Source organism: Caretta caretta, chromosome 18 (assembly GCF_965140235.1).
Source record: "Caretta caretta isolate rCarCar2 chromosome 18, rCarCar1.hap1, whole genome shotgun sequence".
Classification (NCBI taxonomy): Eukaryota; Metazoa; Chordata; order Testudines; family Cheloniidae; genus Caretta; species Caretta caretta.
The window spans coordinates 21,748,915-21,765,340 of NC_134223.1; the positions used below are offsets into that span (position 1 = coordinate 21,748,915).

General features: G+C 44.8%; 1 protein-coding gene across 6 annotated transcripts in view; it reads left to right on the top strand.

Moving 5' to 3' along the window:
- Nucleotides 1-16,426, top strand: part of KCNAB2 (potassium voltage-gated channel subfamily A regulatory beta subunit 2) — a 107,483-nt gene that overhangs the window by 29,442 nt on the left and 61,615 nt on the right. For 4 of the 6 annotated variants that reach the window (XM_075121189.1, XM_075121188.1, XM_075121187.1 and 1 more), the window contains exons 2-3: nucleotides 12,805-12,924; nucleotides 13,600-13,641. In XM_075121189.1, coding sequence (XP_074977290.1) covers nucleotides 12,848-12,924; nucleotides 13,600-13,641 — 119 coding nt within the window. In that variant the 5' untranslated portion in view covers nucleotides 12,805-12,847. Of the gene's footprint in view, nucleotides 1-12,804; nucleotides 12,925-13,599; nucleotides 13,642-16,426 lie in introns of those variants that run through there. The other 2 variants (XM_048825263.2, XM_048825264.2) reach the window with 2 other exon arrangements.

Consider the following 16,426-nt stretch of genomic DNA (forward strand, 5'->3'; position numbering starts at 1 on the left):
CCAGGTTCCTGTTAGGAATTGCTCGATGAGATTGGACGCATGGTCCATCTAGCTCAGTATCCTGTCTCTGACAGAGACCAGTGCCAGATGTTCCAGAGGAAAGTATAAGAGCCCCCTCACCTGGCATATATGGGATAATCTGTGGCCCCCCATGTTGTCTCACTCAGGTTTCTGATAGTTAAAAATATCCCTGAAGCATGAGGTTTAAAATTTTTGTTAGAACTCTGAGTATTCTTGTTAACCTATAATAGCCCCTTCTTGAATCTTCTGAAGTTTTTGGCTTCAGTGACATCCTGTGTTGGTGAGTTCCACGGGCTAATTTTGCATTGTGTGAAAAACTGTTTCCTTTTATTAGTTTCAAATTTGCCATGTTTTAATTTCCTGGAGTATCCCCATGTTTCTGTGCTATGAGACAGGGAGAACCGAAGCTCCTGATCTACTTTCTCTATAACTTTCATTATTTGTACATTTTTATAATAGCCCTTCTTATTCATTTCCTTTCCAGGGTAAACAATCCCAATCTTTTCAATTTATCTTCATTATGTAAGTTTTTTTTCATGGTCCTCATCATTATCATTGCCAAAATAGGATGAAATTTAATAGTGAAAACTGCAAGGTCATGCATTTAGGGATTAATAACAAGAATTTTAGTTATAAGCCAGGGACGCATCACTTGGAAGTAACAGAGGAGGAGAAGGACCTCAGAGTGTTGGTTGATCACAGGATGACTATGAGCCACCAATGTGATATCGCCGTGAAAGACGCTAATGCGGTCTTGGGATGCATTAGGTGAGCTATTTCCAGTAGAGGTAAGGAGGTGTTAGTACCATTATACAAGGCACTGGTGAGACCTCATCTGGAATATTGTGTGCAGTTCTGGTCTCCCATGTTTAAGAAGGATGAATTCAAACTGAAACAGGTAGCGAGAAGGGCTACTAGGATGATCCGAGAAATGGAAAACCTGTCTTATGAGAGGAGACTCAAAGAGCTTGGCTTGTTTTGCCTAACCAAAAGAAGGCTAAGGGGAGTTACGATTGCTCGCTATAAATATATCAGAGGGATAAATACCAGAGAGGGAGAGGAATTATTCAAGCTCAGTACCAATGTGGACACAAGAACAAATGGATATAAACTGGCCATCAGGAAGTTTAGACTTGAAATTAGATGAAGGTTTCTAACCACCAGAGGAGTGAAGTTCTGGAACAGCCTTCCAAGGGAAGCAGTGGGGGCAAAAGACCTATCTGGCTTCAAGACTAAACTTGATAAGTTTATGGAAGGGATGATATGATGTAATAGCCCAATTTTGGCAATTAATTGATCTTCAACTATTAGCAGTAGGTATGCCCAATGGCCTGTGATGAGATGTGAGATGGAGTGGGATCTGAATTACTACAGAGAATTCTTTCCTGGGTGTCTGGCTGGTGAATCTTGCCCACATGCTCATGGTTTAGCTGATCACCATATTTGGGGTCGGGAAGGAATTTTCCTTCAGGGCAGATTGGCAGAGGCCCTGGGGGTTTTTCACTTTCCTCTGCAGCGTGGGGCATGGGTCACTTGCTGGAGGATTCTCTGTATCTCAAAATCTTTAAACCGTGATTTGAGGACTTCAGTAGCTCAGACATAGGTTAGGGGTTTCTTACAGGAGTGGGTGGGTGAGATTCTGTGGCCTGCGTTGTACAGGAGGGCAGACTACACGATCATAATGGTCCCTTCTGACCTTAAAGTCTATGATTCTATAATCATTTGCCCTTCTCTGAACCCCCCTCCCCGTGGCCATTTCGAGATGGTGTGACCAGTAGTTCACATGCTATTCCAGTTGTTCTCGTGAACACTAAGATTCCAGTAACTGAAAGAGAGCAGAGAAAAATTCTTTATTTCTTCAGTCTGCTTGCTTTGTGCATTCGACAGCACTTTGTATAGTCAATTTCCCCATTTCCCCTGTATCATGTAGTATTTCCTGTCATGTGGGCCAAATTCTTCTCTCGTTTATACAAGTGTGCGTCTCCTATTATTTTACTGGCTTCATCGGGATGGCTCTGGATTTACACAAGTGTTTCTGAGAGAATTGGGCCCATTATGTGGGTCTTTCACCGAACAAAACAGGGGAGAAGAAAACATTTAAAGATAGGAATACGCCATAAAACCACAACACTTGGCAGGGCGCTAAAAGACCTGGGCTGTATCTGAAACGACTTTGAACTCAGCTGACTTGGTTTCAAGTTGACAGTGCTCCTTTTTCATTTGCCAACCTGATCTCCGCAAGGCACTTTACAGACCCCTTGTTGCACGCTGCATTCGTTGTGAAAATAACAAAAATCGCCCTGAATTTTAATCACTTATGTAACTATCGGAGGTGGAGGAAAACTGGTGTGTTCAGTTGCACTCACAACAGTGTCTAATTGGAGGGAGACTTGCACTGGAGCAAACTATACTGTTTCTGCAGCAAGTGTTTCTCCCCCGCCCGCCATTCCCGCCGCTGGTTCAGGTGGTTGGTCTGAGCCATCACCCTATGACAAAGTCTATGTTCTCCTCTGGTGACAATGCTGTAATGCGCTTTCTGCCATCCTGGTCAGTGGTCTGTGGGAGACCTCATTTAAAATATCAGGAGATTTGAATCTGTGTGGGATAAAAGCAGTGGGGAACAAGACAAGTCCAAGGATAATCAGGATTATGTTGAGGCCTGATAAACTGGAGGTTTCCCTCCTCCCCAGCCTGAAAGTCCCTCTCTAAGTGACATTGAGAGAGTGTTGTCAAGGTTTTGTGCTAAAAATTGGAACAGGAAGTAGGCCGTCCATCTCTCTCATCTTTTAATTATAAGCAGTGTCTCTTGCTTTACGTTTTACATCGCTGTCGCTCTCCCCAGAAATCTCCTTGAAATTGCACCTTGGCTGAGCCTTCGTTAATCTTTTTGTGTAGCAAATAACTTTGTTTGATCTGGTTGGGATAGAAACAAATTGCATTGGCTTGTGTAATGTCAGGCAAGCTTTTAAACCCAAGTGGTTTCTATTAAATGGGAAAAGCAGAATCATTCCCTCCTACCTATTCCTACCCCCGGCATCACAACAAAATAGCAGCTAGGCAGCTTCTTTTGAAGTGCTGTCTTGAAAATTGGAGGCATTTCTGTGCAGTGTTACTTGGCTGTGGGCTGCTTGGTAATATGACATGATGGTGCATTTCCCGACTTATAGTCCTACTATGTCAAACCAAAGAGATATTTCAGTGAATTGCTAGTTCCTTTTTTAATATTAAGGCTGGTGTTCATAGAAAATTTTAAGTAACGATGCATCCTGTGGTTTTGCTAGCTTTCTGTCTTGGTATGGCAGCTGGATAGTTCAGTCGGGCTCTCTTGGCCAGCCTAAATGAAGAATTTTAATTTACTAGTAGTTTGGGAATGGGTTGTCATAAAAACAAAGGTAATCCCAAAGAAACTAAAATCACATTGAAAACCAAAGACTGCATCACCTGTTAAATTACACAGCAGCTAGAGCATAGCTGAAAAGAACCAGCCACAAACTATATAATGATTGTAAACCTCTCGTTTGCTGACGTGCAAATCAAAATAACATTGCTGCCTCAACTAAAACGTCAAAGAAATGGAAGACCTCTTCCTAAAGGGTCGACCCCCAGACGTTCCTTGCCGTTCATTCCAGCATCACAGTCCTTTGCTGGATTACTACTTCTGCATTTGTCTGAGGCTCCTTGACCAAGAATGCCTGGTCTGTCAAAGTTATCCAGCAGAAGGGTCTGCACCAATCTGATATCACCCCGTCTCAGTAGTCAGCAGCTTAGTCCTGGGTTGTTTATACCCCTTGTGCATGGGGGAGGTTAACTGGGATTTTTGCGTGGTGGACAAAAACAGTTGTTCTGCTGTCCTCAAATGGAAGTGCAGAGTTCTAAACCCAGAAGTTCCAGGCAGGATTTCACCTTCCTCCAGAATTTCATAGCCAAGGAGCCATCAATAGTCTTGCCCCCGCTACCCAAGGCCTGCTGGGTCGAAACCTCTCTACATTGGGTCCATCTGGTATTTCTCCCAGAGCTGCCTTAATGGTTGGAGCCAGCACAGCTCTGCCTTTCTCTTTTGGGAACAGGAAAGTGGGATGAACGGCAACTGTTTGGGTCAGGGACCAATGAGCAGCATCCATCCCCCTCAGGATGCTCTCCTGTGAAATAGGTCCCTTCTGTCACTGCATTGTCCAGTGGCACCTCGTGTTCCCTGTAGAGTTAAACTCATCCTGCATCTCTCACTGCAGTCAGCAGTCTGTGCCAGCTCGCTAGGAACAGTCACATCAGTGCCTGGCGTTAAGACACAGGGAGACCCACAGCCCTCTGCGCATCCGCCTGCACCAGATTACTGACCTCTTCAGAAACTGCAGGGAATCACAGTGGTGTACTGAAAGGCATTTCTGCTCTCCTGTATCCGCACGTCTTGGTTTTTATCCCTAGGGAAAAGTCCTGGCATGTCTGTCAGGAGCACTCAGCAGCGTCCACCCTACCCATTTCACCGTCCCAGAGAGGTCAGTCGTGGGTGGTAAGTGTGTGACTTTCTGATGCTCACAGTTACTGTATGGCTTGGTTTATGTGGCTTGGTACAGGTACTAGGTCCTCCAGGCAGGCTTGGAGGTTGCTGCAGAGCCTGAGTTAAGCATTCTTTGCTGTGTCTCTCCAATGGCAGCGCTGGGATTTTGTCTGTCTGAGGTATCTATCCAGCTCCCATCACCACAGTGTTTGAACACCTTGCAGTCTGCAATGCATTTATCTTCACAACATCCCCTGGAGGCAGGGCAATGCCATTATCCATACTCTACCAATTAGGAACTCAGGCACAGAGAGATGAAGTGACTTGCCCACGGTCACACAGGAAGTCTGTGGCAGAGCAGGGACTTGAACCCAGGTCTCCCAAATTGTAGGAGGGTGCCTTCATCTCTGGAAACAAAATGTGCATGAAGCTTTTCCATTTGTCATTTATTCCTCCAAACTCCTGCAACATCATGCCCTCTTGTAGCATCCAGAGCTTGTGTCAATTGTTAGTTTTGTGTTTGTGATTGTTAAGCTGAAAAACCTGAGTCCCTAACATGTTTCTGTGGGTTTGGGAAAATGTGAATGTTATGAAAGGTGTGAGCCACTCAGCATGGATGTCAACTTGAGGTTATCAATTCTCTTTTGGCATGATCAGCCAGGGAGTGTCTCAGGTTGCCACTTAGCACAGTTCTTCCATTTCTGCTTTCTTTTGTTAGCTTCCTGTGTCTTGTTTTGGGAGGCTGTGGCTCCCCGAGGTCTCGCTGAGAAACAGCTCAACTGGAAAGTTCATTTCACCCTCAGAACACCAGACACTTACAGTGTAGTGAACCAAGCACACCACGGGGTCAGAAACAGCTAATGGGTTTGGACATGGGCTTCTTAAATGTTATGACTATAAAATTAAGGGGCTTCTGGAGTGGCCCACAGAGAGGAATAGTGACGGACCTTACGCTGTTACCGGTGAAGGAAGGAGGAATTGGTTTGGTTGCTGTGCCTGCAGCACAAAGGATGTTTGAGGTTGCCGTTGTGAAATCATGCACTTTGGAACGGAAGAAGGAAACTGCCGTTGCCTTTTTGCAGAGTGCAGGCTGCTGTATGTAACTGGCTTTTTTTTTTTGTTTTTTGTTTTTTTTTAATCAAAGAGTAAGTGAAACCGCTCAGGAGCGATGGGACTGACCCAGCTGTGAGGGTGGGCCACATCCCCGTGTCCGCCTGTGCAGTGTCAGTCCCAGTGTCATGTAGTGCAGGGCAGTAGTCTAGGAAGGCTGGATCATCTGAATAGCAAAACTCTGGGTAGGTTGCTTGTGTGTGGCCTTCCAGCTTCTCCTCTGGGACGGTGCAGATATAGCTACGGTGCCTTGCTCACGACGCCTCCAGGGCTCGGGGCTCTCGTGGTTCGGTGCCAGTGGCTGACTAACCCCCCCACGTACAGTATCTTTGATAAAGTGAAGACCCTCGCGTATGCCATTTTCATTTTCACTCCTAAGAGGAGTGTAGGCTTGCGTGCGTGCCTGCTTGCCTTTAGATGAGGTTAGGAGGATTTTCCTCCCATTAAGCTACAGCGTAGCTTTATAATAACCAGAAATGGACAGGTTTCAGAGGAGCAGCCGTGTTAGTCTGTATTCGCAAAAAGAAAAGGAGGACTTGTGGCACCTTAGAGACTAACCAATTTATTTGAGCATGAGCTTTCGTGAGCTACAGCTCACTTCATCGGATGCAAATAAATTGGTTAGTCTCTAAGGTGCCACAAGTCCTCCTTTTCTTCTTTCAGAAATGGACAAACTCTCTGGCTGTGAGTTTCAAAATGGCCAAAGGAAATGAGGCGCCCAATTCCCATAGATATTTCAATGAGAACTGGGTGGCTAACTCTCATAGCCTATTTTGAAATTCCCAGCTTTGGCTGACTTCAGTCCCTCCCAAACTGGGCCCCTCACTTGTGAAACATGCAACACGCTTTTGGACCCTGTAGAAACAGTTCACTTGATTCCCATTTTGCTTAGGAGGGAGGTGGGGGAACCAGATTTTCCGGTGGAAAGTCAATGCGGCACTGGAATCATACACAGAGCACATGAGCTGTTGCGGGAGCTCTCACGTTCCTTTCAGCCAGGAAAGAAAAGCATGCGGTTTGTTGGGGCGGGTTGGTTTACATTGCAGGGGAGAAAGCGTTTGTGAACTCAGAGGAACTTTAGTAAACTTTCAGAACACAGTTTGAGGTCTGCAAAGCTTCAGCCTTGACAGGATTCACCCCTTTCCTAATAGTAACCAAAGAACATTGCTGCTGAGAAGTGGCCCAATGAAGCGAACAGTATCTCGTATTCTCCTGTTTGCCTTTCTGCAAATACAGTGGCCATGGCTTTCTTTACTGGAGCCATACATTGGTTCATACAAAATCGGCTGTTGGCTGGGGAGGGAGGGAGGAAAGGAGGGAGGAAGGCGTTGAGGTTGAATCTCTTCCTTTATTTTTTTTAATGAGCCAAGTGAGTCTATTTTTAGACTGCAGCTATCCATGTGCTCTAGGCGTGTAGAATAAAAGACACACAACTTGCAACACTCACTTAGACTCTGGGTTAACCAGTTAACCCCTCAGGGTTCTCATCGTCTGACTAGGATAATGCCGACCACTTCCGACATTACTGGCTGTCCCATCTTGGAGTCCGGGTTCTACTCCCCTGCTCCCCAGGCACACACCCAAGCATCTTAGGCCGTGTTTCATTTTAATATCCTCCTGGCACCCGCCATGCTTCCCACCAGTTATGAGCAGCTCTTTGCAGCCCTGATTCTGTCTGCTCAGGTACTGTGTGCAAATGCTGCAACATGGGGTGCTTAAGAGAGAAACTGCCACCCCGTTTCCCATCCCTTCCCCCCTCCAAAGTCTCCGGCATCACTAGACTCCCCAACCTCTCCAGTCCCCATTAAGAGATGTGAGCTCCCTCTCTCCACTGTTATTATGCAACACTTCATTTGGGTGGGCTGTGCAGTGTTGCAGGGCTCTGTTGTTATTTTCCCTGACTTGCTCCTGTTCTGAGCTCTGCAGGTTTGGTGCAGGGGCTGTAACTTGCGCTCCGTTATTTTCAGCGTCATGTCTCTGGAGGGATTGGTTACTTGACTGATGCAGTTGATTTCTATTGGATAGCACTGGCTGCAGAGCAGCTGGAAGTCCGTTCAGCATTCCAGTCAGGTCGGAGGTGTGTGTGTCTGGAATTCAGAGTTACTGAAGAAAGCTAGACCAGGATTCTGGAAATATTTCATTTCCTATGTGGGATGAAATTGGCTAGTTGATTCTAGGGTAAAGGAATTTTTGTGGGGGAGAAAAGACTGCTTACTTTAAAAAAATTAATGTGTATAAAAGAGCACTGAATTTTACTTTAACCCTGACCAGAGCTAGGAGAGGAGACTTGACAGCAGATGGCACTGGCTGGATACAGAATTAAAAGACGGCAGGCAGTTCTGCCCCCCAAAAAGTATTAAATTCAACAAACCCGTGCTTCCCTCTGATGAGCCCTGTGGAGGGATTTGAAGCAAGTGAGATAATGCAGGATGAACATATTAGCAAATTTGATTTCCTTTGGGCACTTTATTAAATTTCATTTCAAGGTATTTGAAGGGCAGGTTGAAGGGTGACTTATGTGGTCTGGCTCTGTGCTGGCTGCCTAGAAACCTATGAAAGAGAAGGTATTTGTTTCATGCCTTCAGCCCTGCATAGATTGTGGGTGTTTTATCGCCTTACACACTTGGCTTCCTTTCCTCATTTTCTACTCCTGCTGTTCTGATGCACGGGCCAGCTTGCCCAGCCTTAAGGCCTCCATGCTTTGCTGTGTGGCTTCCGTCCAGAGCCAGCGGTTGTCGGTGAGGTGTTGCTGTTTCTTGGTGTGGGGGAGAGGCTATTGTTCAGAGCTCTTTGGTTTCACTGGCAGGGAGGGGGAATGATGGTGAACTTCTCAGGTTGCCTGTTGACTAGTTAGAGCTTCATTTTCATTGCACTGTGTGCGCTGAGTTGTGATATTCTCTTTCACTCTGACCTGCCTGTCCCACCTGGAGAAGGAGAGCAGGGACAGGGATGGGGAGGGAGGAGGCAATGGACCAGGCGACATCTCCTTACTCTGTTCTTCTGACATGTGCAGTGTGAGCTCCCCCCCATCCCCAGTCACTCTGGGGGGCAAAGCGTAGTTTGTTCTTCAGTGACCTATTTTACAACATGCTCCTTTGGGTAGAGAATGTGTTTTACTACCTTCCTGCCCGCCGTGCCTTGGGGAGAACCTGCTTGGCAGTTCCCTTGTGGTATTTTTGTTGTTCTGTTTTTAATGCTAGCTTCATCGAATTGGAGAAAGACATAATGGTGTGAAGGACTCGTCACAAAAGCAGTGGACTAGAATCGTGGAGCAGCCAGACTACACGTACACAAATGCACTCTTGCTACCAACCATCGCATCTGAGGGTTTATCTTTACATACAGGACAGCTCCTGTTGGCACATTTAATCCACCTCCCTGAGAGGCCCCAGCTGTGTCAATGGGAGAAGCCTGTTGTCTGTGCAGGGGTTTAGGTGGGTATAAGTATATCGTTCACGGGTCTGGATTTTCCACACCCCTAAGTGACGTGGCTATAGAGAGATAGGGCTGTACTATGGACCTGGCCTCAGGCTGCTCTAGCTGTAGCCAAAGGAAATAACAGGTTTAAAAGGCAAAGGCAAAAGAAACCAAATATCATGTTTTTCGCCTCCCTCAGAATTGCTCATGACAAAGACATCCATTGTATAGGCTGGGGGTGGAGGGACATGGTAAGGGCACCTGGTTACAAGGGCAGAGAGGACCCAAAGCCTGTGACCTGGGAGACATTTACATATGTGCTTACAGCTTTGTCTACATACACACTTGTCCCCGTGTAATTAGACCGGTTTATTTAAACCAGTGCAAACCCCTGTGCGGATACTCCAATTTCATTGTGAGTGGCTTATTTTGGTTTATCTTAAACTTCTTCCTGATCAACTTAAGATAGACCAAAATAAGCCTGGTTTAAACTAAGTGTCCACACAGCCTTTCACACTGGTTTCATTAAACCAATTTAAAATTACACCTTAAATTACAATAGTGCAACTCTGTTGGGGGGGGGGAGGGGAATCTAGTAGATGAGTCTTTGCAGGCCCATAAAATGCCTTTTCTTTAAAAACCTCAGGTTTTCCTCTTGACATTTAATGGGTTGGCAAATCAGGTTAGCAGTATGCAGATAAGCACAGTTCCTACTGGTACTTTTATAATCCCATTTCTCCAATCACACTATGTTTGCAGGAAAATCTGAAGTATTTTCTCTTCCGTCTAGCACGGAAACCTCCGCACTCGAATCTGTGGCTAGGAAAACGTTTTTAATGTTTCAGGCATCAAACTTCATAGACTTTAGTAAAGGGAAAGTGTGAAGAAACCTCCCACGCAGGGCAGAGCTTTGCTAATGCAACCTTCACACTAGTCAGGACCCCGGTTGTCTCATCTCTTCTCACTCTGCCTACCTCCATGTGGGTGAGGGGTGGGGAGTTTGAAGTGGGAGAGGGTGAATCCTTGTGGAACTGCTCTGTTTCTGTTTCATCTGCTGCCCTCTGGCTGTCTCGCTGTTTCAGTACAGCTCTTGAGCATCAAGAGTACCATCTCCATTCTGTAGGAGCTATTCTTCAGGCCCCATCTGTATTCCCCTTCCCACCCCTCCCTACCCTGCAGGTTGTTGTAACTTCCCCTCTGTGAGATTTAGAGACGGCCCTTTCATCACTTGTTTGTATTGTTGACTTTTGAAGAGTCATTTCTGTGTTTATGATGGAGTCTGGCATCTGTTGATTTAAACTGGCATTTAATGACTTTGAAACAATATGGGAATGGAGCAGTACAATGCAACGCTCAGTTACTCGTAAGTACAGACCCCCACACGCAAGGCCCATGTGTTTAATGGGTCAGGGCCGTTTCCCTGACTGTAAACGGACTACACAACTGAGAACTTTGCCTTTGAATGGTATTGTTCTGCAGTTTGGTTTCTCTGAGTTTGCTGGTTGGTATTCTTGGGTATTTTCTGGAATTCTGGCTGGTTAAAAAACAGGGAAACATAAGGCTGGAGCTTCAAACTCCACCTTAGTAGCTCTGACCATCCTTTGGAAGCAGGCTGCTATTTTTCATCCACAGATTTGCACTTGTCCTGATTCATGGAGATGCATGATACTGTTATCTGGGTTGACTGATAACGTGAAGTGTCTGCTCCAGGTGTGAGTTATAGGTCACAGATGATGATGAACTGCTTCAAAATGATTCCTGAGTTATGAACTCAGAGGCTTCAAGAATCATATGGAGCATGTTGCGGGAGGGATTGAGATGGAGTTTGCTGCTCTAGTTTTGTTCACTTTCTGTGTTCTGTTGTAGTCTATATGGATACTTACACTGTGCCCAACACCATGGTACCCAAGCCCTTCTAATAGTGGAATAAGCAACGTGATCGCACATCCGTTCATGTGGTTTGTTCTCTCATCCTCTCATAGTTTGTACTTAGTTTGTCATTTGAGATGTGGCAGTTCATACTGTATGTTTGCCAATCCAGTTGTTAGGTGCTCAGCATAGCTTTGGGTGCTAGATAATTAACAAGAAAACATCTCGATTTGGCTTGTTCCACAGCTGCCGATGGCCTAGGCACAAAGTTACAGCAGCTTCTTCAATTGTCACTTGGTTGTGCTTCATTTTTATGCAACTAATAATCCACAGTCCTGCTAAAGATGAAAAAAATTTGCATGTACATATGTGTGTTTCAAGCAAGGTGTAAGATCCAAAATCAGTAACAGAGCGTCTGTGCGAATTTAGGCTGCGATTTTTGAAAACTGCCTGAAGGAATTAGTGACCCCCTCCCCCTGACTTTCAGTAGGAGTTGGGCTAGAGAAGTTAAGAACCTTTTGAAACCCCTAGCGTTAAAGTATAAATACAAATCTGTTCTTCCTTATCAATAGTCTAGTGTCGTGGGCACTTGGACATTTACATAGTTTGACCTTGAAGTATCTAAAGCATCCATGTGTATATAAAGTTTCCTGAGTTCTGGCATAGTTCTGATGAGAAGGGATATACCTAGAGTTTCTTGAGACCTGTCTGCACATTTTCCCACTGTTGCTGATGTCTGTTCTCTCTGGCAGGGACAACATCAGGGCAGTCCTAGTGTCGATGGGATCACAGCTGCTGGTGGCATGTCATCTAACTATTAAGTGCAATTTCAACCCTTGTACTTAAAATGCCTCTGCCACTTGAAACAGTGGTCGCCCTGTGTCTAAAAGGATATAGCAGAAATGGGAGGCACTGACAGGTAATGAGAGTGACGAGAGGGTGGAAAGGTTTCCAGATGAAGAGAGATCAATACAGTTCAGATTCATCAGTTTAGAGAGGAGATGAGCAAGGGGGGATGACAAGATAGGGGTACAGAAATGAAACATTGGATACCCCTAATTAGCCTTTCTTGGAATAGGAGAACAAGGGGACATTCAATGAAAGCGAACAGCAGAAAATTTAAAACCAATAGAAGGAAATACTCCTCTTCACAATTCATAATTAACCTGTGGATCTCATTGCCACAGTATGTCATTGACGTGTTTGCTGAGCAGCATTCAGAAGAAATTTGACGTGTACATGGATAATGAGAACAAACTCAGCAGGATTTTTAAAATTATGCAATTTATGTGAAAAGTATGTAACCTCTCCTGACTCAGGACATAACCCCCAGCTGAGTGGGGGTCAGGATGAGATGTCCCCCATTGGGAGGTTATTCCATAATTATCTTCCACTCTGCAGCGTCTGGTACTAGCAATAGACCAATGGTAGTGGTTCTCAGACTTTTGTGCTGGTGACCCCTTTCACATAGCAGCCTCTGAGTGCGACCCCGCCATATAAATTAAAAACACTTTTTATATATTTAACACCATTATAAATGCTGGAGGCAAAGCAGGGTGTGGAGTGGAGTCTGACATCTCACGACACCCCCCCTCCCCACGTAATAACCTCGCAACCCCCTCAAGTGTCCCAGTCCCCAGTTTGAGAGCTCCTAACCTATGGTCTCATGGCCATCCGTATTATTCCCAGAGGTGGTGATCTGCCCAATAGCTCATGGTGAATTAGTGGTAGAGGCAGGATTAGAACCCAGAGTCCTGACCCCCACATCAGCTCCAACCATTGGGAATATTCCATGCTCACTAAGAGAAAGTAATGAGAGGAAACACACAAATTCATGTGCTTTAAAAATTCAATTTATTCTGTTTGTAACTTTTTATTCTATATCTTTTTAGAAGGTAAAAAAGAAAACGGAGCTCAAAAACTGAGGCTGGCTCGATGTATCCAGAATCTACTACTGACTCCCCTGCTCGACTCTCGCTAAGACAGACTGGCTCTCCAGGGATGATTTACAGGTGAGCCATGCGACCGAGTTTATAGCTTCCCCGACTACCCAGAAGTTCTCTTTGTTACGGGAGCACGTGTTTTGCAGTTTTTTGAAAAACAGGGTAAACCAGTTGTCATGACCCTCTGAGGCAGCCACTATTCAATCCTAAAATCCAAACCTTGATTTTTGAAGATGCTTACAGAAAAGTCATTTCCAGAACTGTGCAAACACTGGATAGCATAAACAATATTTAAGCTTCCTTCTGAGATTTGGTGCCTGTTGTTTTAAGGAATGGGTCACTCATCAATTTCTTTTCAAATAATCTATTACATTTAAGGGTTTAAGAGTATGTTTTCTGTATTTCACTTTATTTTTTTAACATTGAATGACATTCTGTTGAATCAGGTGAACCACAGTCCGCTCGCGCATGTGTCTTGCACAAATTTTGTGCCCATAATTCTTTCCCTCACTTGGTGGCATTGTTGTCAAGCTTTCACAGAGCTTTTCAGCTCCTCCTAGTGAAGAGAAACTGTGCAGACATTAAGCCCTTATAGAGACTTTGATGGAGATGAACCGAACGGGTTTGCTAGAGCACAAAGATTATTGCAGGATGAACTGAGACTGAGCTTTCTGTTTCTGGCACTTCCCAGTTGTTAATGCGATTTGTGGAATATTTCTTCTTTCTTTCCCTTGCTGTCGGAAGTGCTCGGTACGGGAGTCCCAAACGACAGCTCCAGTTCTACAGGTAACAGAGTCTGTTATTTTTTTATAAAAAATGGGACTGAAAAGTAGTGATGGGTATAATTACAGAAGGGCACGTTTCAGAAGGGGTCTCAACCCGTCATACACCAGGATATGTTATGTATCATCAACCTCAGCAGGTGTTGGCTCTGGCAGCCTGAAGGGAATTGCTACCCGCACAAAATTCTCTGTCACTTGCGCACTCTAGGCACCCACCTCTACCTAGTTCCTAGGGCTCAAGACGTAACCCTCTTAATTTAGGCACCCACCGTCAACCTGTTCCTAGGGCTCAGGTGTTACCCTCTTAATTAAGCACTCTAACTTTACCCCTACGTGGACTCTACTCCTCCGGGCTCTGGGCTCTACTCCCCTGGACTTTGAGCAAACTCCCATTCCCTATGGACTTGGGGCTTAATCTTTTGCAGGTTTAAGGGGTCTTTTACCAGTGAAAGAGCCTTACATAGTTATATCCTACTTACCCTCTGTTTATTAACAATCACCAAAACAGAATGCACACGCTACACGTACAATGCTTACCACTCCCAGTAAGACTGTTGAACTTTTCTTGATGGCCAGTCAGGATCAGGTCCATCTCGGGGACTCCAGTTTCTGCAGGGTGTCATTGGCAGCATGTTGACGTCTGGCATCTCTGTTCTTGGGGCTATGTCCTGGAGTTGGTTCCCAAAGAACTTCCTCTTGGACCCCAGTTTATATAGTGAAACTTGACTCCTGCTTAACAGCATCTTAACCAATCATTTTAGTAAAATTTTACTAACCAATCCGAACATATTGTAACAAAATTCTTTAACCAATCAGAGCCCACCACCTTAATTAATTTACACCTAGCAAAATTAATTGTGTAACAGACAGAAACAATCAAAGAACCAGACAGAGACCATACAGACAAACAATAAGGAAGTGGGGACTGTAAAGATAAAATAGTAAAGAAATGAGGATTTCACAACCACAACTATTGATAAGTGATTTCTTGCCTGACAGGATGCTATCAAACTAAGTTTTCTTTAACCACTTTAAGATCTGTTTCTTAGTCTGGTGATAGTGGGTGATATTAGGACAGGATCTCCTTCTTATCGGCCCGATATTACAGTGTGTTAATGTAATTTAGATGGAATGTGAGAATGCGACTTCCTGCTTCTTAGCTCATGGCTGCTGCTCTCCTAATATGGCAGCAGACAAAGGTCTTAGGCCTTACCATATGGCTACAGGAAAAGGCCTTATCCTTACAGAATGGAAAAGTTAGAAGATCAGCTCTGCAATTCAAATTCAGCCAGCTACTTGCACGGTCCTAGTTTTCATGCTTGTGCTGCAGAAGTATGTATATTGTTCAGCTTGTGCAAATTAACCTGTACAGATTAGCTGAACTATCGTTTAAATTACTGAGATGGCTGCATTTAATTTAATCCTAGACAAAATAAGAAATGTGTGTGCGCGTGCGCAGTTTGTTTACAATAATTTAGCAAAGTGTGAAGTGCTTTTGGATGGCAGTGTGTTGGAAATCCGAAGAATTGCCAGATCAGAAATGGCAATGATCAAAATAAAAAACCCAGGACAGTCTAGTGTACAAATTTGGTTACAACTCCATCCCATCCTTGTTGAGAGAGAGAGAGAGAGAGAGAGACTTGACCTTTTCACATACCATATTACGCTGGCCAGAAGGGACAGTACCATCTTACATTTATTGGCTAAGATTAGTGACTAGTGATTTTTGGTGCCCCCGTTTTTGGGTGACCAGCTTGAGACCCCTTAAAGGGGCCTGATTCCCTGACATGGGCGCTTAGCTCTTTCTGAAAATCAAGCTCCTTTAAAGTATTACTAGTTGGATTTATAAAAATGGAGGTGTCCAAATTGGCGAGTCACTTCTGAAAACTTTGGCCTGCAGAGCCAGAGGTACAGCCTGTGGCACCTAATAAATTTGTCACCTTCTCTGAGACATGGGGTGAGGGTTGGGGATGATTAGGAGCCTGGTGGGGAGCTCCGTAGCCAAAATGTTAGTCTGTGGTGTGTTGATCGTCCAATGAAATATATGTTTACATTGACTCAGCCGTTCAAGTAGAGTGACTAGATGTCCTGATTTTTGGGTCTCTTTCTTATATGGGCTCCTATTGTCCGCATCCCGATTTTTCACATTTGCTGTCTGGCCCCCCCTACATTCAAGGGAGCCTAGAATCTGGGTGTAGCAGACTGCAGCCGTGGCTCTTTCAGCTAAGATAATGGAGCAATCTCCATTCTGGCACTCAGAACCCATTGCATACTAAGGGGACCATATTTTCAAAATCAGAAATGGGGATACTTGTGTCCTGACGTCTTCGGGTCAAAAATAGTCGTACAGGATACAAGAGTGAGGTGGTGTCAATATTCCTGTCTTTTCACTCAACTACAACACACGCATATTTCTCAGGGTGAGGCTGCTACACAACTGAGAGGATGTGTTGGCAAAACCCAGACCTACTTGTTTTTCCCCAGAGCTCTTGTCCCCGGGCCCTGTTAATCTGGATATGTGCATTAAGAGAAACACCCTTACCTTGGGTCTAAGACGAAATAATTTTTCTTCATCCTTTTACTGTCTAAAATTGAAAGAACCATTTACCCCCTACAAACACCGTGTTAATGGAGTGCTGGAAACTATTTGAACATTGCTGGAGGCTTAAGTTAATGATGTAACAGTACAGCAAATTGCTGAACCAATCACTGATCCAGACACAAGTGTGGATGATAAGGAAGTATGAGGCTGCTTTTGGCACTCTAGCCCAAATCTGCACACTTCTTCG